Source organism: Sciurus carolinensis, chromosome 6 (genome assembly GCF_902686445.1).
Source record: "Sciurus carolinensis chromosome 6, mSciCar1.2, whole genome shotgun sequence".
In the NCBI taxonomy this organism is placed as follows: domain Eukaryota; kingdom Metazoa; phylum Chordata; class Mammalia; order Rodentia; family Sciuridae; genus Sciurus; species Sciurus carolinensis.
In genome coordinates, this window is record NC_062218.1 from 99658561 (window position 1) to 99682347 (window position 23787).

Sequence of the window (23787 nt, forward strand, 5' to 3'; positions counted from 1 at the left end):
CAGTTCATATGTTTGCCAGATTGTCTGACCCTCTCATGGGATGAATTTTTTTTGTGTGTGTAAATTAAAAGCATAAATAGCATTCATAAGAATTGTTTCAGAATAGGAATTTAAGAAAGGGTCTGAAACTATAAAAAAGATACAAGAAAGTTATAGGTATGGAAATATATTTTAGTATGGAAAAGTAGAAGGTAAAAGAAATGTTTCTGGACAATAAAATATTCTGGACAAAAATATTTTGATAAATATGGTAAAGTAATATTCTTGCGCTAAAGCCCAAGATGAAAGAAAGGACAAAATTAAGGTTGTAAAAAAGTTGTATAATGTCTAAGTAAGTTGTATAAGGTTGATGGAAGGTAAATCTCAAAAAGTTTGTGTATGTGATTAAACTGGCTATAATTATCACACTCAAAGTTAATCAAATTTTAATGTACTGATGTGAAGCAAAGTCTGAAACACTGATCTGCTCTTATCAAGATTTCCTTTTGTCTGTTAGGTTTAATTACTTAGGGAAACTAAGACTTAAAGAAATTGGGGTTTGTACTTGTTTTAAAGTCTTTTAAATGATTACTTTGTAACTGGTTATATAAACAACTTATTTTATGTTATAACAATAAAGTTGATACCCTAAATTAAAAAAAATTAAAATGGAATAAAATATTTAATTAAAAAATTAGATAAAACAAAATAATTAGTGATGTGAAAAATAGGTTAGAATATAATCCATTCAACATGCATCTCAGGAAGTTAATAAAATGAAAAAAAGATGAGAAATGTAGGACAGAGTAAAAAGGTTTAACATATATTTAACCATATTCCAAAGTTAGAAATGAGAAAGATTGAATTAGAACAAATATTTGAAGAAATAATGACCGGGAAGTTTCCAGAACTGATGAAAACATCAATGTATAGACCCAAAACATTTAAATAAACCTAACAGGATAAACCAAAAAGCTATCCATCCATAGAAACATTATAATAAAATTTCATAAGTCTTTCTTTAAAGAGCCATAGTAAAGGACATCTATCACTCAAACCAATGATAGACTGATGTCTATGCTCCAACAGTAGCAATGGAAATTAAAAGAAAGAAAGATATATCTTCAATGTGCTGAAATTAGTAAACTTTCCTGCCTAAACAGACATGGTATATAAGTCATCAATAATAAAATCAAGTTAATGATAATAAATATATCAATAATCAATAATAAATATATCAAGTTGAAATAGTTTAGTTTTAAATTAAGACCATAGCAATTAAAGAAATACAAATTAGACTGAGATTCCATCTCACTCCAGTGAGAATGCAATTATCAAGAAAACAAGCATCAATAAGTGTTGGTGAGGATGTGGGGGGAAAGTTTCACTCTAACAATGCTGGTGGGACTGCAAATTGGTGCAAACACTATGAAAAGCAGTATGAAGATTCCTCAGAAAACTTAGAATGGAACCACCATTTTACCCAGTTATCTCTCTCCGTGGTGTATACCCAAAGGGCCAAAATCAGCATACTATAGTGACACAGCCACATCCATATTTATAGCAGCTCCATCCATAATAGTTAAGCTATTATCAACCTAGGTTCCCTTCAGCAGATGAATGAATAAAGACATTGTGGCATATAAACACAATGAAATATTACTCAGTCATAAAGAAGAATGAAATTATGGTATTTGCTGATAAGTGAATGGAACTGGAGACTATCATGCTAAGTGAAATGAGTCAATCCCAAAAAACCAAAGGCCAAATGTTCTCTCTGAGAGGTGGATATGAACACACACTAAGCAGGGAGGGAGGAATAGAAGTTCATTGGATTAGACAAAGGAGAATGAAAGGAAAGGATGAGAAGATGGGAATAGGAAAGACAGTAGAATGAATAGGACATAACTTTCCTATACTCATATATGAATACATGAGCTGCGAAACTCCATATCATATATAACCATAAGACTGGGATTCTAATTAGAATAAGTTATACTCCAAGTATGTATAATATGTCAAAATACATTCTACTGTCATGTATATCTAAAAAGAAGAAATGTTTAAAAGACCATAGGAAAGAAGTGATATAAAGACATTTTATGCCTCAAATAAAACTTCTTACAATTTTCCTCTTTGCCCATCCCTTGCCACAATTCTGGATTGAAGAGCTGCTTTTTTTTATTTTTTGAGGATTGAACCCAGCACTTCTCAAGCATGCTAGGCAAGTGTTCTACCAGAGTTATACTCAGTCTGAGCTGCATAATTTATGAAAGCAAAATTTGTAATTTACCTTCTTGAAGGGCCTTCTCAATCATCATTTACACCAATAAATCCCAAATTTGTCTCTGCAGCTCAAACCTCCTTCCTCAACTTCATTTATGTAATGAAAAATCATTTAAATAACTATATATATTCTCTATGGCACATCAAACTCAACATATTTTAAATTAAAAATTTCCTTTCCTCAAACTAAAATTATCTTATCCACCTCAGTGCCCATTCCCCTTCTCCCCTTTCTGTTTACTATTTCAGAAAATAGCACAACACACTTGGTTCCCTAACAACCACTCGGTTCCCTAAGCTTGAAAACAAAGTACATTTATTTTTACTCCTTCCTATCCCTTTCTGTACATGTACTCTATCACCACATCTCATATTGTTTCATCATTATAATACAATCACAGTGCTACATTTTTAGTTGAGGCCAAAATCACCTCTTACCTGTATTACTGCCACCAATTCTAATCAGTCTCTATTCTTTCAATCTTACTCTTTTCTAATTTACTCTCAACTCTGAAACAAGATGACCTTTTAAAAAAATAAAACTATGATTATGTCACTTTTCTGTTTGGAACCCTTTAATAATCTTGCATTTGCACTGGTGTAAAGTCCAAATGCCTTGACATGCCTTACAAACTCTATCTTTCTAAATTCACTTCTTGCCATTTTTTCATCTTGCTGTGTGCCTCAGTCATATAGATCTTATCTCCATTCTTCCATTTTGGATTTGCATAATTGTGTTTTCAGTTTGCCTGGAAATTTTTATCGCATACCCAATTTTTGTTTGTATTACTCCTACTCAATTTTTATGTATCGATTTATAATATACTTCTATCTTCTCAGAACTTCTATATTTTGGCTAAGGGATCCTCATCTATCCTCTTATAGTAGTATGAACTTTCCCTATTGTAGTAGGCATTATGCTCTATTTTAAATAGTTGATCATTATTCTGTATGTCTCTTTCATGGTAGGAACTTTGGTTATCATTCCATTCCTAACACTTGTAGTCATGCCTAGCACAAAGTATATGCTCAATAATTACCTGCTGAACAAATTAATGAATAAATAAATAAAATTTTTAGAATTGTTCCCCTGGAAATTCTGGGTCTACAAAATGATGTTTCACAACTAAACTGAAGTCTCATTTTTTTTTCAACTTTTAATGTCATGATCTGGATATAGATTATCTTACTTTATTTACTGTTGAGCATTTGTTTTTTTATCCTGCCAGGTAAGTTTCCAATGGAGTATCCCTAAGTAAATGGTATTTGGCCTAAAATGGCCAACTTACCAGAAACACCTACTTGAATATGCCAGGTTCATTTTCAAGTGCATAACATCATTCTTACTGTCTTCCTGGAGTATTAACTAATAACTAGATAAAACCTCTAAATTCCTATTCCCTATTTTCCTGGGAACCTCTTACTTTCTAAGTCAACTGTATGCAAGAGTCCTCTTAACTATCTTTATTGTCTTCACAAAGAGATCATAACTTATTTGAGGAAGGGACTACGTTTTAAATATTTTATATCTACTACAGTTCTAGCAGATTGTGGTTTATTGTGTTAATGACTGAATGATAAGAGAATCATATGTCATAAAAACACAACTCAGAAAGGAAAATAGGAATACGGGAAAATATAATTTAAATTAGCAAACACATAAATAATATTTTGTCTCGAACTTATTTGCCTTTGTCTAAAACCTGAAAATCTGCAGAGTCACATGGTGGCGCTGCAGGATAAGATGCAGAAATTTTCATAAAAGCAGATTGCTCGGGTTTCCCTTAATCAGTGGAACTAAGCATGCTAGAGTAAACAAGAAAAAGAAGGTTTTCCTAAGTAAAACAGGGCATCAACATCCTCCAGACAGGATTGCAAATCTATGGATTGCCAAAAGTCCACATTATAGGAGCAACTCCCAGAGCTGCTAGAGATCAAGTTGAAACGTTTCCACAGAAAGGAGTTCAACTAAGAAGCCATGGATGTGCAAAAGAGGATTGCTCAGCAGATAAGGCAAGTGCTGCTTTTCTTTGTTTTGTTGGGAGGGTCTTTGGTGTGTTCTGAGACCTGGAGATATTCTGTGGCTGAGGAAATGGAGATTGGCTCCTTTATAGCTAATGTGATAAAAGATATGGATTCCAGTGTGGAAGACCTGGCTACACGGAGGGCCAGAGTCATCTTTGACGACTATAAACCTTACTTGAGATTGGATCAGCAGACTGGAAACTTGCTTTTAAATGAACAACTGGACCGGGAGGCGCTTTGTGATATCACTGAGCCCTGTATATTGCATTTCCAGGTATTATTTGAAAATCCTTTGCAATTTTTTCGGGCTGAGCTTTTGATCGAAGATATAAATGATCACATTCCCATGTTCCTAGATGAAAACATACTCCTAAAAATCTCTGAAGGTACTACACCAGGAACTTCATTTCAAATGGACAGTGCTCAGGACTTAGATGTAGGAAGAAATAGTGTTCAAACCTATACAATAAGCCCCAATCCTTACTTCCACCTCAGCATACAAGACAGTGATGATGGCAGAAGATACCCAGAGCTGGTAATTGACCAATCTCTGGATCGAGAAAAGGAGCCTGAACTTATTTTAACTCTGACAGCTTCAGATGGTGGGTCCCCACCCAGGTCTGGGACTGCACTGATTCAAGTTGTGGTTCTTGATATCAATGACAATGCCCCAGAGTTTGAGAGACCAGTCTATGAGGTGCAGGTCCCAGAGAACAGCCCTGTTGACTCCTTGATAATCACAGTGTCCGCTACAGATTTAGATGCAGGAATAAATGGAGAACTAGCCTATTCATTTTCCCATATCTCTAGAGATGTGCGGAAAACATTTGAAATCCACCCAATTTCTGGTAATATCCATTTGAAAACAATTCTTGATTTTGAGATTATTCAGTCGTATACAATAAATATTCAGGCCACTGATGGTGGGGGTCTTTCTGGAAAATCAGTCATTATAGTTCAGGTTGTAGATGTGAATGACAACCCACCAGAAATAGCTATGACATCTCTTACTGGCCTCATACCAGAAAACTCTTCACCAGAGATGGTGGTTGCTGTTTTCAGCATCCGAGACAAAGACTCAGGGGACAATGGGAGAATGATTTGCTCAATTCAAGACAACCTCCCCTTTCTATTGAAGCCTACTTTCAAGAATTTCTACATGCTGGTAACAGAGCACCCACTGGACAGAGAGATAAGAACTGAATATACTCTCACCATCACTATCACAGATTTTGGAACACCCAGATTGAAAACCACACACAATGTAACAGTAGAGATCTCCGACGTCAACGACAACGCCCCTGCCTTCTCGCAGACGTCCTACACGCTGTCGGTGCGCGAGAACAACAGCCCCGCCCTGCACATAGGCAGCGTCAGCGCCACAGACAGAGACTCAGGCAGCAACGCCCAGCTGACCTACTCGCTGCTGCCGCCCCAGGACCCGCACCTGCCCCTCGCCTCGCTGGTCTCCATCAACGCGGACAACGGGCAGCTGTTCGCGCTGAGGGCGCTGGACTTCGAGGCCCTGCAGGCGTTCGAGTTCCGCGTGGGCGCCACAGACCGAGGCTCGCCCGCGCTGAGCAGCCAGGCGCTGGTGCGCGTCGTGGTGCTGGACGACAACGACAACTCGCCCTTCGTGCTCTACCCGCTGCAGAACGCCTCTGCGCCCTGCACCGAGCTGGTGCCCAGGGCGGCAGAGCCGGGCTACCTGGTCACCAAGGTGGTGGCGGTGGACAGAGACTCGGGCCAGAACGCCTGGCTGTCGTTCCAGCTGCTCAAGGCCTCGGAGCCCGGGCTGTTTGGCGTGTGGGCGCACAATGGCGAGGTGCGCACCGCCAGGCTGCTGAGCGAGCGCGACGCGGCCAGGCACAGGCTGGTGGTGCGGGTCAAGGACAATGGCGAGCCGCCGCTGTCTGCCAGCGTCACGCTGCACGTGCTGCTGGTGGATGGCTTCTCGCAGCCCTACCTGCCGCTGCCGGAAGTGGCGCCCGATCGCGCGCAGGCCGACTCGCTGACAGTCTACTTGGTCATCGCCCTGGCCTCGGTGTCGTCGCTCTTCCTCTTTTCGGTGCTGGTGTTTGTGGCGGTGAGGCTGTGCAGGAGGAACAGGGCAGCGCCCAGCTCTGTGCCTGAGGGCCACTTTCCTGGCCACTTGGTGGACATCAGTGGCACTGGAACCCTGTCTCAGAGCTACCAGTATGAAGTGTGTCTAAAGGAAGGCTCAGGGACTAACGATTTCAAGTTCCTGCAGTCTATTAAGCACAACCATCAAAGGACTGTGAATGACACAGGGTAAAATTCTAGCTTTGTAAATGGTTTGGGATATAATTAGTAGTCTGTTGGTTTTGAGATCATTTGGAATGAAGGTTAAAGTTCTTTCTAAATATAATGTGTCTCCATTATATTTTTGGTTCATGTAAATTTTTCTAGTGTTTTTCATTCATTTTTCTAGTTAATAAGAAATTTTCCTCTAGTGTATTCCCATTGTTTCCTTTTCCTTTATCATTTTTACTTGATGGTAATGAACCTTCAACTCTACTGTTACTGTAAAGTTGCAAGTATATCTGTTCTATCAACATTACTTTTTAGTGTTGGGGATTGAACCTATAGGTGCTTTAACACTGAAGGACATCCCCAGCACCTTTTTATTTTTTTTATTTTGTGACAGGATTTTTCTAAGTTGCTTATGACCTTGCTAAGTTGCTTCAGCTGGCCTGGAACATGTGATCCTCCTGCCTCAGCCTCTGGAGTTGCTGGGCATGGGCCACTGTACCCAGCTTATTTATCAACATTTCAACATCAAATAGTATTGATGGGAATATGACCCCAGCCTCATTCTCTATTTCATTGTTTTCCAGTCATTTTTTCTAAACTTTTGATGTTTTGAAGCAAGCATAATGTAATGAATTATTAGTATGTATTTTGTTTAACCTGATAATATGCTTTCATGTGGAGCATATTTAAATGGAGAAATATCTGCCAAAGTTCATGGTTTTATTTTATAGGAGGATTAAATGGGAAAGACTATAATTTCTCTCAAACTTAAAGTCTTTCCTACGCTTTATATATCAACCCTCAGCATATAATTATTAGAATATCTTGAGCATTGCATGTGATATTATGTTGGCTAAATATGTGAAATAAGTACAAAAAGTCAATACTCTGAGAGACAAGAAGGAATGAGATATCAAAAAAGTAACTTTGGTGTAGGTGTAGATTTTCCTGTTACAGATGTTTCATTCCCTCCTAATTAGTTTTATGTCCTGGTATTATTAAAAATAACTTTCCTCTAAGATAGCTAAGTGAGGGTTTTTTTCTTGTTAAAAAGCATGTTTAGATATTCTTGTATATATTGGTAAATTAGACCTTGCTGTTAATTTGAGGTTTTCAGTATAAAGTTTTATATTACCATAATATCATCTGCAATCAAAAGGGTTGTTGACTATTAGTAGAGTGGAAGGGATATGTACAAGTTCTGTTAAAATCTGTAATTTAAGAAGAACTGAAGGAGTTTCCAAATGTGCTTTCCAAGTGTTTAATAGAAATTCTTAGAAAATTCTGCTATACAAGAAAGAGCTTTTGAATATCATTAGTACCATAATGTTTGTGTATCATAGTGTTTGTGTGAAATGCCATTGATGATGTAAAATGTATATTTAAAAGAGATGTATACCTTATTTGTAGGATATTCATAACCTTATTGTTATATTATTTCTTTTTACAATGTATCTTTTTGGTTAGAAAGGGCCAAGATATTTTACCATTCAATGACAAGACATTTTATATCACTCTGAATTATTTTAAATGACTCTTCAAAAGTTCATAGAAAATAGATACTTGGGAACATTCTGTCTTGTTTAATTCAACTTATCTAATGGACTGGGATCCCAGCAAAAGGAGGAATGTTTATGTAGGTGAAGAATCCATCTGTTAGAATTTTAAAATTAATTGTGATTTATCCACTGGTCCATTGGACAAATATTTGTTGAGCATCTACTATGAGCCAGGGATTACTTGGGTGATGCAGGTGAATAAAATAAAGTTCTAGCACTCATTGGTGACACAGGAAAGAAATAAATATGTACATCTATGCTATGACAGATAATAAATGCTATGGAGAAAAAACAGAGCAAGATATATAGGAAGTCCCTTCATATGCATTTTCCTATTATTGAAATATTTTATAAAATTTTAACTCACTTTATATGAAGAGGGTATCATAAACTGGAATAAACTTGTGGATTTTTTTCTTGATGTAATTCAACCAATAAGAATCATAATATTGGTACATGGGTCACCTAGAATTTGAAAGAAAATCGAGGACAAAGGATATTGCTGAGACTTTAAAATATCACATGCCTATGTGTCATTAATTTTACAAGATGAATGATCTATTATTACTCCTTTCACATCTCAGTTTTCCTCAGAGCACTCCTACCCAGACTACAGAGGTCAAGTCTGGGTTGTTTACTGATGTATCTTTCAGTCAATAACACTTCTTTGAATGAAGGAATGAAATATAATTGCATGATTTAGTTTTTACATACTCTCCCCCAATTTCCAAACTTCTAAAGTCAGATAAAGAATGGAGCCACTGGAGCGATTCATTTTGAAGCAAAAATTAACGCATGGTGGCGCTGCAGGCTAAAGCTTCAAAACAAAAGCCAATAAATGCTAGGAACTCTACTTCAGATCTCCAGCCATAAAAGAAAAGCCTGTAAGCAGAGTCAGACCAGTAAGTCTCCAGAGAATGCTGCTTACCTACCTTTCCGGACAGGTTATCAACTGAAAGATCGACCAATATTTCAGTCCCATTGCTCCCTAAGGTACTGCTGGCCCCCAGCTCCTGCAAAGGTGTGTGCAGAAGTAAAGATGGAGGCCGGAAGGGTTCGCAAACAAAGGCAAGTCCTGATTTTCTTTCTCTTACTGGGAGTGGCTCAGGCAGACTGGGGACCCCGACGCTATTTTGTGATGGAGGAAACTGAGAGCGGTTCTTTTGTGGCTGACCTAGCCAAAGATCTAGGGCTAGGAATTGGGGAGTTAGCTGCGCGGAAAGCCCGGGTGGTCTCTGAGGATAACGAATCACGTTTGCAGCTTGATCTGCAGACCGGGAAGTTGATATTAAATGAAAAATTAGACCGAGAGCAGCTATGCGGCCCCACTGAGCCCTGTATAATGCATTTCCAAGTATTACTGAAAAAACCGATGGAAGTATTTCGGGCTGAGCTCCTGGTGGGAGATGTAAATGATCATTCTCCTGAGTTTCCTGAAAGAGAAATGATCCTGAAAATCCTAGAGAGTAGCCCTCCTGGTACTGTGTTTCCTCTGAAAAAAGCTCAGGACTTGGACGTGGGCAACAACAACATTCAAAACTACAATATTGGCCCCAATTCTTACTTCCATATTTCCACTCCCAACCCGGGAGATGGCCGGAAATACCCGGAGCTGGTGCTGGACAAAGAGCTGGATCACGAGGAACAGTGTGAGTTCAGATTAACCCTGACAGCGCTGGATGGCGGCTCTCCACCACGATCTGGTACCACTCAGATTCGTGTCATGGTCCTGGACGTCAATGACAATGCCCCTCAGTTTGAGCAGACACTCTATGAGGTGCAGGTCCCAGAAAATAGCCCTTTAGGTTCCCTAGTTGTCAAGGTCTCTGCTAGGGATTTAGATGCTGGAGCAAATGGACAGATAACATACTCGCTTTTTTATAGTTCAGAGGAGATAGGAAAAACTTTTGGGCTAAGCAACCTTTCAGGAGAAGTTAGACTAATTAAAATGCTAGATTTTGAGACAATATCGTCATACGAACTAGATATAGAGGCATCTGATGGCGGGGGACTTTCTGGAAAATGCTCTGTTTCTATTAAAGTGTTGGATGTTAATGATAACTCCCCAGAACTAATTATTTCATCATTTGCTAGCCCTATTCCTGAAAATTCCCCTGAGACAGAAGTGGCTCTGTTTAGGACTCGGGACCGAGATTCTGGGGAAAATGGAAGGATGGTTTGCTCCATCCAAGATGATGTTCCATTCAAGCTGAAACCTTCAGTTGAGAATTTTTACAGACTGGTAACAGAAGGAGTGCTGGATAGAGAGACAAGAGCTCAGTATAATATCACTATTACCGTCACCGACTTGGGGACACCCAGGCTGAAAAGCGAGCACAGCATACTAATCCTCGTCTCCGACGTCAACGACAACGCCCCTGCCTTCTCGCAGACGTCCTACACGCTGTCGGTGCGCGAGAACAACAGCCCCGCCCTGCACATAGGCAGCGTCAGCGCCACAGACAGAGACTCAGGCAGCAACGCCCAGCTGACCTACTCGCTGCTGCCGCCCCAGGACCCGCACCTGCCCCTCGCCTCGCTGGTCTCCATCAACGCGGACAACGGGCAGCTGTTCGCGCTGAGGGCGCTGGACTTCGAGGCCCTGCAGGCGTTCGAGTTCCGCGTGGGCGCCACAGACCGAGGCTCGCCCGCGCTGAGCAGCCAGGCGCTGGTGCGCGTCGTGGTGCTGGACGACAACGACAACTCGCCCTTCGTGCTCTACCCGCTGCAGAACGCCTCTGCGCCCTGCACCGAGCTGGTGCCCAGGGCGGCAGAGCCGGGCTACCTGGTCACCAAGGTGGTGGCGGTGGACAGAGACTCGGGCCAGAACGCCTGGCTGTCGTTCCAGCTGCTCAAGGCCACGGAGCCCGGGCTGTTTGGCGTGTGGGCGCACAATGGCGAGGTGCGCACCGCCAGGCTGCTGAGCGAGCGCGACGCGGCCAGGCACAGGCTGGTGGTGCTGGTCAAGGACAATGGCGAGCCGCCGCTGTCTGCCAGCGTCACGCTGCACGTGCTGCTGGTGGATGGCTTCTCGCAGCCCTACCTGCCGCTGCCGGAAGTGGCGCCCGAGCGCGCGCAGGCCGACTCGCTGACAGTCTACTTGGTCATCGCCTTGGCCTCGGTGTCGTCGCTCTTCCTCTTTTCGGTGCTGGTGTTTGTGGCGGTGAGGCTGTGCAGGCGGCGCAGGGCGGCGCCGCGGGGTGTGTGCTCTGTGCCTGAGAGCCACTTCGCTGGTCACCTGGTAGATGTCAGTGGCACTGGGACCTTGTCCCAGAGCTATCAGTATGAGGTGTGTCTGAGAGGAGACTCTGAGAGTAATGAGTTCAAATTTTTGAAGCCTATCTTACCCAATATTCTGAGACAACACTGTGGAAGGAAATCAGAGGATATTCCAACCCTCCAGAATAATTTAGGTATTTGAAATTTCTCTTCTGGCTACATTAATTTTGTTTCTTTTGCTTTTCATTTTCCTGTTTAACTCCATAGTGATGATTAATTCTACTCGTTTTTCTTTTTTCTAGTAGACTTTAGCATTGTTATTCTTTGTTCTGTTGCCGTTAGCTGTATAATTATTTTTTCAATTTTTCTATTATAAGTAATTATTTTATATCAGGAAAGTTTGTATTTCCTGATTAAATTCTTAGTACTTATTCCAAAGGATCATATGAGTATTACCCTGCTCTAATAATCTTAACTCAAATTTTAAAGTTATATTTCTCACTATATTATACTACATTAAAAGTATGATTCCTTTTATTATACTTTATTTTTAAATCTGGAAGTCTTTTAGTTTTTATTATTTACACAGTTATAACTTTTCAATTATGCTATTTCTACTTGGTATGTAATCAATTCATGTTCATTAATGTCCATTTTCTTCCCAAGCTCCCTGTTTGTATTTTTCCTGTCAAATAGGCAGCCATATGTGTCATTTCAAGTTACTTACTTTAATTTCACACTTGCAATCATTAGGCTTTCCCTCTCAAATGCATATTAGGTCATAAAATACAATTGTATCACCTATTCTTTCTTATAGAAATTAATGCAGAGAAGACCTATAGACATCTCTAACTGAAGTTGTGATCCTGATAAAATTATTTAACAGTCTATTTATACACAGATTGACCATGTTTAACATGTTCTTATAAGACAAACAGACTCTAGGATCAAGTGATGCATATTTTTGCAGTTGTTCCTTACTAGGGCAGTATTATGGTTCAAATATGAGATGTACCCTAAAAGCACATGTATGAGAAAATGAAAGGAGGTTCAGAGGTGGAATGATTAGTTTATGAGAGTTGTAACCTAAATGGTGGATTAATTTACTGATATAGATTAGGTGGGTGGTAACTGTAGGCAGGTAGAGTGTGACTGGAGAAGGTAGGTCACTGTGTCCATGCCTTTGGAGTATATATTGTCCCTGGTGAGCAAAACTCTCTACTTTCTGGTTGCCATGTCCTGATCTACTTTCCTCCATCTTGCCCTTCTACCATGGTGTTCTCATCTTGAGCTATGAAGTCAGCCAGCCATCTATGAACTGAGATCTCTCAAACTGTGAATACAAAAGAAACTTTCCTTCTTCTATACTGTTCTTGTCAGGTTTTTTGGTCACAGTGATGAAAAGACTGACTAAAACAGAAATTGGTACAGAGAAGTGGGGTTGTTGCTGGGACTAACCTGACCATGTGGTCACAAGTCTTTTAATCTGGTTTGTAGGGGGAGGAATTTGGAGACGGTTAGAGATGCAAGCTGGAGAAGCTTTAGAATGTTTTAAGCAAAGCTTAATGGATGATTCTAGTGGGATCTCAGACGACCAGAATGCTGATAGGACTTCTGGATAGTAAATACTAGATTTACGAGGTTTCAAAGGAGGAAGACTCTATTTGCAACTGGAATAGAGGCCATTCATGTTACATTATGACAACAAAGTTGTCTATATTTTGTCCATGTCTTGAGACTTTCTGTGAGACTGAATTTAAAGGTGATGTCCTAGTTAATCTGGTGGAGGAAATTTCAGGACAGCACAATATTCAGGGGGTGGTAAGGATATTGTTGGTGACTTTTAAACAAATTTACTGTGATAATCAGGAGCAGAAAGCAGAAAGCAGAGCATAAAGACTTGAAAAACTTGAAGTTTGGCCAGAAAAGTGTAAGTAAAACTGAGGTCAAGAAAGTTTTGGTTGTTAAATACATTAGCACACTAAGGATATCCTAAGTACTTTACAAAGAGATGATAGGAAAGATGACTGAGGACTTCTCTGGAATTGGCAAAACCACACCCATCTCAGGCTCAAACGTGTATAAGTAAAAATTCCTTTAAGAAGAAACCATTGTGGAACCCTGCTTGCATTGGGGAGACCCAGGGAGTTGTTTCACTATGCTTGGTCACTCTTGCATTAAGAGGCTGCTGCATCCTTGATCCTAGGAGGTCTGGCTGCTGCTCAGCATGGTGGCATACCTTAGCATCAACCATGTGGTGCTGATTCTGCAGGATTGCAGGATACTGGAGTGAGGGGGTCATACAGGATACCACTGGTATTTCAAAGGAATATTTGGGTGGTCAGACAAAGTGTAGCAGGTCAGAGTCCCTGTTGTTACCTCTGAAAGAGCAGTGCATGAGAATGTGAGAAGGAAGTCAAAGCTGCAGTGGCTATCCCCGAGATTAAGGGATGCCAGTAATGTGGAACATCTGCTAAGGAAAGCTGCAGGAATTGAGCAGAGACAAGCCAAGAGAGAGGTTCTGTGGGCTGCAATCAGCAAGGCCACAGGAACAGAGCCTTCGGACATAACACCATGATGCCATATGCCCCAGATGCTGGATGTGGAACTTCAGAACTTATTTGCCCAGCTGGATTTCAGTCTTGCTTTGGACCCATCCCTTTTTTCTATGCCCTTATTTCTCCTTTGTGGAATATAAATATTTACTCTGTGCCATTATACATTGGATAAATGTAACTTGCTTTTGATTTTTACAGGGGTTCATGCTGAGGGTTTTCCTTGAGATTCAGAGGGGACTGAGACTTGGACTTTTTAGGTAATACTGGAACTATTAAAACTAAGGGGACCTTAAAAATGTACCAAATATATTTTTCATTGTGAGATTGACACAAGCTTTTAGGGACCAGGGGTGGAATGTTATGGTTTAGATTTGGGATATTCCCCAAATGCTCACATGTGAAACAAAGCAAGAAGGTTCAGAGGTGAAATGGTTAGATTATGAGAGTTGTAACCTAATCAGTCAATTAATCCACTGGGTTCATTGGGTGGTAGCTGTAGGCAGGTCGGATATGACTGGAGGAAATAGGTCACTAGGGGCATGCCTTTGGGGTGTATATTTTGTCCCTGTTGAGCAGAGCTCTCTCTCTGCTTCCTTGTTGCCATGTCCTGATCCACTTTTGTCGAACAAACCCTTTTGCCATGATGTTCTGTTCACCTTGGGCCCAGAACTATGATGTTGGTCATCTACAGACTGAAACCTCTAAAACTGTGAGCCACAAATTAACATTCCGTCTTCCATGTTGTTCTTGTGAGGTCTTTTGATCACTGTATTTTTTTTTAAAGCTGACCAAAACAGGCAGGAAAATTCTCAGATGAACTCAAATTTCTGGGCATAGAGGAGTTTCTGATGCTACAACATCCCAGTATTTACTTGCCTTTGGATGATTACATTTTTTTGGTTGAAGAGGAATTTGGAAAAAAATACATCATATTTTTGTAAATGCACAAATGGATAGTTCAGGAAATATTTCAACATTGTTTGGACATTATATTTGACATGAAGCACATGCCTATAATCCTGAATACTCAGAAGACTGAGGCAGAGAATTGGAAGTTCAAGGCCAGCCTGGGTAACTTAATGAAATTCTGTCTCAAATACTCAGAAATGAAAAAAGGGTTGGGGATGCAGCTCATTGGTAGGGCACCTTTAAATTAAGCTCCTGGTACCAAAAAATTTTCAACATGAAATTTAAAAAATGAAATTTTTGGACCAAGTTCTGTCTCTTTCTGATTATATTTTATTTGACAGTAATTAAAACTCTGACCTAATAAATGAATAAACTTTATAATGTGTGGGAAGATCTGGAATGCAAATTTAATTTCTTAGATATGCTACAATTCCAATTTTGTTTTCTCCTCTGTCAGTTAGTAACATGTTTTTGAAAATGCTTTCATTCTATCTCTAATGTTGAATTTCTTAGCATGGAGTTACTTATAACATCCTGTCAATGTACTTAGGGTCTATAGTGATGCTCCTCTTTCATTCAAGATGTTGGTGATATGTTTTTATTCTTTTGTCTGTATCACTATTGATGTGAGAGTACCAATTTTATTAATTTTTTAAAAACAAACCAACCCTTAACTTTATTACTTTGCCTATTAACTTCAGATTTCCATTTCTTTGATTTCTACTATTATGTTTTACTTTCTCCTATCTTCTTTGTGTTTAGTTTTTTCTTCTTGTTCTATCTCCTCCAGACCCAAATAAGGGAGTTTAAAGATGTTCCTGAGCATAACTTCTTGAAGGAACTTTTTACTTAACTAGCTTGTCCCCATATATTTCTCCCCAAATTGTCTCTACTGCTTTCAACATCCAGAGTCATGTTTGAAAACAGTATGTTCTTCTACACATTCTGCTTTAAACACAACTTTTAGAATTTTATAGTTGCAGAAAATGTACTAACCAGAAAGATCTCTTTCAAACTTAATACCTCTGTATTAAAGTCTAAATTTTCTTGTTTGCAATCAATGGAAACCCAATTCAAACTAGCTCCAGGGATGGGGGAACAACTTATTGAGATAATGTTTGAATATATAATGCAATTTGAGATATATATGACAATCAAACTGTTTAAAGAGTAAGGCCTTAAAAACAATTAGAAATAGGACTTGAAAAAGTGTGTGCTCTCTCCTGTCTGTTCTTTTCTCTTTTATTCTATCTGCTGGTTTCATTTTCTTTTACTAAAGGCCAGTTTCTTCCACATGGGGAAAAATGCCCTCCTATAATTCAGTTATTTCTATTGCTGCTCATGCCTTTTCTAGCCCCAAATTCAAAAATCTTGGTGAACTTATATTAGCTCAAAAATTGGACCAGGAAGTGGGAGTCATCAGTGTGTGTGTGTGTGTTTAGTAATATGACTGCTCTCATTTGTTTCACATGCTTGTAATTGGGGTAGGAGACGGATGCCCTTCTCAGAATAAATATAGGCAAATAAATGTCTGTGGATGTCAATATTCATCAATACCAGTCATTTGAAGGCAAGAGAATCAGTTTTCTTTTGTAATTCTTCTATTATTTTGTGTCCACAAAATTTAAAGAAATTTTATTTCACAATTATAACAACAGAGTAGCTCAAATCCTTTGAACTGCCAGGCATTTGTCTATGAATTGGTATTAGGTAAAAATGGTAACTCAATATTGATGCTGAATTTCTGTAAACTGCCTGCAGAGGCAAAGCAGACTACCTGGAGTGCTGGTCATTGATGGGGCTTCCTTATAGAATGGGATCAGAAAGGCCTGTAGCATCTATATCTCCTTCAAATCTCCCATGGAACATTCATTTTACCTTATACACCTGGCTTTTGTGTGTTTTTAGTGGATTTTCTCCTCACACACTTAGCTGTTCCCCCTTAGTAATTTACCAAAGGAAGAAATGAACTAATTAAGTGGATTTGTTGTTTCTGTTTCTGACTGCAGTGATCACTTTTGTCAGATATTATATGATAAAAATGTTATGATATAATAAAAGTGTTATGGTAAAGGGGTGTTTAAAATGTTTGGTGAGTTCTAGCACTTTCAGAATTTGGTCCCATACTTATAGTCTCCATTATGTCTGTTAATGGGCTGAAGAACAGCAAATACCATCTCCTCTAGGTGACTGTCACAAGCCAATTTCAAGATAATATTAATTTGAATACCAAGTCAGAGAAAGAAGTTTACTACTAGTATTTTTAGATTTGGTCTTTCTCTTTATTTTTTCCTAACAACATAGTTGGATTAATCCTAAACTTCTCATACACAAAAATGTGTTAAAATAAATCCAGCCAGGTATGGTGGGGCATGCCTATAATCCCAGTGGCTTGGGAAGCTGAGGAAGGAAGATTACAAGTTCAAAGTCAACCTCAGAACTTAGGTAGACCCTAAGCAACTTTGTGAGATGCTGTCTCAAAATAAAAAATCTTTAAAAATGGGCTGGGGGAGCTGATGAAATAGCTCATATTGGAGAGTGCTTGCCTAGCATATGCAAGGGCTGCGGTTCGAATCCCCAGACCCTCAGATGAGGGTGGGGGTGGAGGGGAAAAAACTTTTAAAAAAATGGGCTGGGGCTGGGGCTCAGTGGTTAGGCAGTCCTGGTACCAAAACATAAAAATAAATTAATTAATTAAATAGACCCATGGTTCCAAACATGTTTGTACTACTCCTTTCTTACTTCACAAATACTTTAAAGTATAGAATGCAAATCTATCTCTAAATCAGTATTACTTTTATCTTTCTTACATTGATCTGAAATATCTTGAACATTTTCCAGTTATCAGAATAATTTTAAAAATTAAACTTTATCATAATACATGAATGGTAATGCCTCAAACAATATTAGAACTCCACAGCTGCACTCAAAGCATTTGTTTGTTGTGTGTGTTTGTGTGCATGCCTGTATGTGGGTAAATATGTGGCAGGGGGCGCGGTCCAAGAGTGGCTTAGTAGGAAGTGATGAGGCACTGTATGCACAGATACAGGTCAGAGTAAAATTGTTTTTCCATAACTTTTTGTTTCTGTTAATGCCTGAATAAATGTAATAAAGTTGGCATTGGCAAAAAATATAGAAGAGATCACCTTTGCAAACTAAAAGAACTTTTCTTTGTGAATTTGATAATCCCAACATTATTGAATCTACAATTTTGGTGACCCTTTGGCCTTGAAGGAGCACCCCAGAAGAGGAAATTATAAAACAGAAATGGTCACTTTTTCCTCAATGAGATCAGGAAAAAGTAAAGTTGACAGTAAGATCAATTAGGGTTGGGATTAAGTTGACATCAGTAAAGCCAATGTGTGTAAGTGCAGTATGGTTCCTTTCTTTATTTAAAAATTTACTCTTTTTGTTCATGGAATTTTGCATTAACAGGTTTTTAAAGGCTATTGCATTAAGTGATACTTATCTATGCTACTAATTTTTTGAGTGATCCCTTAAAATTTGTGTCTGAACCAATTAGAATGAATTTTAAAGAGTAAAAAAAGAAAGAAAATACTCTACTATTTGCTAAACTCAAAGACTTCTGAAAATCTATGTCAGAAAATATATCTGCATAGTAAAAAAAATTTTTGTCTTAGACATTTGTCTCAAACTTGTTCTGGTTATTGGTTGATTTCAAGATGCAAGTTCAATGGGTCATCTCTGAGGTATTGATGACAGTCATAGGTGGAATTTAAGTAGGAAAATCTGAAACAGATCCTTTGATATTCTGAATATGGAATAACAGGAGCAATGGTGAAGAATACAAGGGTATGAAACGGAACTGTTGAGCTAAAGTCTTGCAGACTTGGAATAGAACTGCACCTGTATGATCATGATTTACCAGATGAATTGTTCATCTTTTTCTTCTGTATGACATGTGTAGCAGTGTGAAAAATTTTAGCTATCAGATAGATTCTGTGCACAAATTCTTTGAGAATTTTTGCTTCTATTTCATCCATTGATTTTGTATACCTATTTCATGAGGGATGTGTGTCTACAATTTTTTTTCTTTCAATGCCCTTGTCAAGCTTTAGTTTCAGGAATCTACAGGTCTCATAAAATGAGATGACAATTGTTTACTCTTCCCCTATGAAATGAAAGATTTTGTGTCAAGCATTTATTAATTTTTGCTTTATGTATTTGATAGAATTTACCACTGAAGCCATTCATGAATAAACTTTATAATGTTTGGGAAGATCTCGAATGGGCATATTTAATTTCTTAGATATACAATTCCAATTTTGTTTTCTCCTCTGCCAGTTAGTAACATGTTTTTGAAAATGTTTTTATTCTATCTCTAAAGTTGAATTTCTTGGCATGGAGTTACTTATAACTTATTCTGTCAATGTACTTAGGGTCTATAGTGATGCTCCTCTTTCATTAAAGATGTTGGTGATATATTTTTATTCTTTTGTCTGTATCACTATTGATGTGAGAGTACCAATTTCATTAATTTTTTTAGAAAACAGGGGCTAGGGATATAGCTCAGTTGGTAGAGTGCTTGCCTCACAAGCACAAGGCCCTGGGTTCAATCCCCGGTACTGAAAAAAAAAAAAAAAACCCTTAACTTTATTACTTTGCCTATTAACTTCATATTCCATTTCATTGATTTCTACTATTATGTTTTACTTTCTCTTATCTTCTTTGTGTTAGTTTTTTTCTTATTTTTCTAACTTCTCCAGAAGCTTAGGTTGATAACTATAAGCCCCCTACTTTTCTAATATAAATTAAAATATATAAAAATATAAATGAAAAGTGTCAATTTCTCTATATACATTACTTAAGCTGCATTTCATGAATTTTGCTATGTTGTGTTTTCATTACTGTTCAGTTTGAGTTTACTTATCAATTGGTTTTCTTCTTTGACTCAAAGGTCAAGTAGAAGTATATTACTTAATTTACAAATGTGCAAGAATATTATTTTGGTACCCAAAATAACTCTGTTTTTGTCTGAAAACAAGCTCCGTATGTTTTAAATCCTTTGAAATGTATTGCATTGTTTTTTTAAAAATTGGACATGAGTTTTCTTGGTGTGCTTCCCAGGTGTAGAAATGTGTGTTCTGTAATTGTTAGGTATGGGGTTTTACAAATATCAATTAAATTAAGTTGCTTAATATTGTTGTATAATTTTTCTTTATTTTTTTACTACATGTTCTGTAATTACTAGAAGAGTGTTAAATTTTTCAAATATGCGTTTAAATTTGTCTATTTCTCCTTTCATGTACCTCATGTATTTTTTTAGATGCACATATGAGTAGGATTTCTTTATTTTCTGGGTGAATGATAGTCACAATTATGAAATGTTACTTTTAGTCCCTAGTTACTCTGTGTCTGATATTAATATTAATATTAATAGTCATCCCATTCTTGTTATGCTTAGGGTTTCCAGGATATATGTTTCTTCATCATTTACTTTCAGCCTGTCTTTATACTTAAACCACATATTTTTGTAAATAGCATAGAATTAGATTTTGCTTTCTTATCCAGTGTTGTTATTTTTGCTTTCAAAGTGAAAAAACTGAGCTAGGCACAATGGCATGTGCCTGTAATTCCAGCATAGAAGGCTGAGGCAGGAAGATTATGAGTTCAAAGCCAGACTCAGCAACTTAGTGAGACCCTGTCTCTAAAGAAAATATGAAAAAGGGCTGGGGATGTGGCTCAGTGATTAAGTGCCCCTGGGTTCAGTCCCTCTTACCAAAAGAATAATTGAGAAGATTATTTGATTCATATGTAATATAATTATTTGTTCTACTTCATTTTTTATTCATATCCTCTGTTTTCATTCATTTTTTTCCCTAATTTCCTGTTTTCTTTTGGCTTCATTGTGTATGTTTTGGTATTTCATTTTATATCCTTGACTTTTTAGTTATGACATTTTCAGGGATATTTCTTCTAAGCATAACAAGACACAGTCATTTCTTATCATGCTCTACCTTAAATTAGTATTATGATACTTCACTTAAAATCTGAAGTGGTTCCAATTTTGTAATGCTCATCTTTATTTCTTTGGCACAGATCAGCACAAGACATAGAAGAGATATTTGAGAATTCATATGGAGAAAACTTCTTTGTGTAAGCAAATTGGAAAATCTCTCAAAAAGATTTTAATATTTGCACTGTAAAAAGTATTTCAAAATGGAGAGAAATATAATGAGATTAATTAGTGGGGAAAGGACCACAGCCCAATTCCAAATCTAAATATGCACTAGAGAACTCATGCTGGAGAGGAATTATATAAATTCAGTGAATGTGAGAAAGTACTCATTGATGGTTAAGTCACATATGAGATCACATGCTGGGCACAAATCCTATCAATGTAAGGAATATAGGGAATACTTCAAATGCCTCTTGTATCTTAGGTCTTATGTGAAATTTACATTGGGGTAGAATACTATGAGTATGCAAAATGTAAGAAAGACTATATTTTTTCTTTATTCACTTCTGTACAGCTAGCAACTCATGGTGAAGATAAGCCTTATGAATGTAAAAAAAGTGAAGAATTCTTCCATTTTCTTTGATGCCTGTGAAAATTCTCAATGAATCTAAAAATTGTGGGAAAACCTTCATTGCCCTTTATCCTTTAGGGCAATATGTGAGAACTCATATTGGATTTGTATTCTATGAATATAAAACAACAAGAGAAAGTCTTTATATTTCACTTTCCTAATGTACACGTTAGAACTACCATTGGAGAAAAGACAACAATAAAACTAATGTGGGAAAGTCTTCAGTTATTCCTTGAGACTTACTATATAAGTGAGAAAACTTGATAAAGAATCCTATACATACAAGAAATGTGAGGCACTCTACAGTTTCCCTTCCTCCTGTAGTAACTATGTGAGCACTAACACTGGAGAAAGGCCTTATGATTAAAAACAATGTGATGAATCCCTCATTCATTTTTACATTTACAGTGCATTGCCCTTTGAAGGGAAACATGGGGATGGTAAATTTCGGATGTCAATTTGACTAGATTAAGGGATATGTATAGGGTGCTAATAACCATTCTTTTCAGTGTATCTGTGAGGGTTTTTCTGGAAGAGATTGATATTTGAATTAGTGGACTGAGTAAGGGAGATCCACACTCACCCAATAAGAGCAGGCACCAGCCATTTGCTTGGGGGAACCGATACAAGAAAAAGGCACAGGAAAAAGGCATTTTCTCTGTCTTCTGAAGTTGAGAAGTCAATATATTCTCCTACCCTGGAAGGTCAGAACTCCAGTTTCCTCAGCCTTTAGAAACCAGGACTTGCCCAAAGAGCAACCCATGTTCTCAAGTCTTTGGACATGGACTGAGCTTTGTCACCAGGTTAGCTGATTTTCCAGCTTGCAGAATCATACTGTGGAACTTCATGGCCTCCACAATTATATGAGCCAATTCTTTTTCTTGCTTCCTCTCTCTCCTCCTTCTATCTTTCGCTCTAATTTATTTCTATATGTTTCTCTGGAGAACCGTGATTAATACATTCTTCAGTTGCTCCTCATTCCTCATGTAACACATGAAAATTCTCACTAGAGAGAAATCCTATTATTATAAGGAGTATAGGAAAATCCCAACTTGTATTTTGTTCTCTCAAAGGCATGCAAAAATTCACATTATAGATAAGCCACAGAAATGTAAGAAATGTGGTACAGTGTAATTACTAACACTTTAGAGTGCATGTGAAAACACACACTAAAGAGAAATCATACAAATATAAAATTGTAGGTAAGACTTCCAGTCTTTCTCATTGCTTAGCCAGCAAGTGAGAACTCATACTGGGAGCTATGACTAAAGAGTGTAGAAAATCCTTTAATTTTCACTCATACTTTCAAAGGCATGTGAAAACTCACAATGGAATGAAACCCAATAAATATAACCAATGTGGGAAAACCTTTAGGTGGCTTTCATATTTATGCATAAGGAAATTTATTTTGGAAGAGAAATATTTAAAATGAAAGTATAGAATTGCTTTGCCAGTATCTCATTCTTCAAGTGGACCCCTAGCTCATAATTTAACTTTTTTATTAATAAAAACCTCTTTGGTAATGACCATTGCTCCTAATACCCTTTCACCTATCACACAACATTTGATATATATTATGGTTCACTCATGTAAATGATTAATTTCAACTATGATGTTTCCTTGGACTTATGGCTAACTTAAAGCCTATTTTAACTTGCAAATAAATGTTTTTGAAATTAGTTTTGTTATTGTTTTTAATTAATTTCTATTATTGTCAATTCATGTGATCATATTATAATTGACTTTGATACTTGTTGGAGTTTTTCCTTGCTTACTATGGTGGAATCTGGGTTTTTCCTACCTGATGTCTATTCTTCCCTTCTTCCTTGGTAAGAGAACTTGGAATTTTTCAGGTTATTGATATTTGCCATTGAAAGATATGTCTTCAGTATTATCATAGCTAGTACAGTATACAACTAAATGTTTCAGTCAATTGGTAGTTGATAGAAATTTTAAAATGTATAGTTATAAAAAGGGGAAGTTTCATCTGACAGTCAAGTATCCTTTTGTATTCTGCTACAATAAGTTGGACACATTTCACACTGAAAAGAGAGAACTTGCAGTCATAAGAATGAAAGCTAGGGATAATAATTGTTCCTCTGGCTTGTGTTATATGAAGTTTAGAACTATATTTTCTAGAATCCTCTTTATTGTATATAGGTTAGAGGTGAACCAAAAAGGGACCTCAGATTTGGAATGCAGAAATGAAGAAGAGATATATCTGTGGGACATACTGAATATTTGCAATAGTTAAGACAGTGAAGTCTTGCACAGCTATCAATAAATAAACTAAAAATCAAATTATTATAATATAATAATTTGAAGGGAAAATACTAATTTTTTGTACTATATACTCATGGCATTTATGGACTTACTTTAAGCATACGCTTTGGTCCATTTTTGCTGATAAAGTTCTTATAACTTGGC

General features: G+C 37.7%; 2 protein-coding genes across 2 annotated transcripts; both read left to right on the forward strand.

The window, feature by feature from the left end:
* Window positions 1-4140: 4140 nt before the first annotated feature.
* On the forward strand, window positions 4141-8485 carry LOC124986710 (protocadherin beta-18-like). The gene has a single exon (XM_047555321.1). The coding sequence runs from the start codon at window positions 4244-4246 to the stop codon at window positions 6584-6586; it is 2343 nt and encodes a 780-aa protein (XP_047411277.1). The 5' UTR covers window positions 4141-4243; the 3' UTR covers window positions 6587-8485.
* A 410-nt stretch (window positions 8486-8895) lies between these two features.
* Window positions 8896-23033, forward strand: Pcdhb15 (protocadherin beta 15). Its single transcript, XM_047556524.1, has 2 exons — window positions 8896-11536; window positions 20870-23033. The coding sequence occupies exons 1-2, from the start codon at window positions 8962-8964 to the stop codon at window positions 20884-20886; spliced, it is 2592 nt and encodes an 863-aa protein (XP_047412480.1). The 5' UTR covers window positions 8896-8961; the 3' UTR covers window positions 20887-23033.
* The last annotated feature ends 754 nt before the right edge of the window (window positions 23034-23787 follow it).

Excerpts from the sequence above, each read along its gene's own strand:
- Pcdhb15 (XM_047556524.1), top strand. The coding sequence starts at position 8,962 with ATGCTAGGAACTCTACTTCAGATCTCCAGCCATAAAAGAAAAGCCTGT.
- LOC124986710 (XM_047555321.1), top strand. The coding sequence starts at position 4,244 with ATGGATGTGCAAAAGAGGATTGCTCAGCAGATAAGGCAAGTGCTGCTT.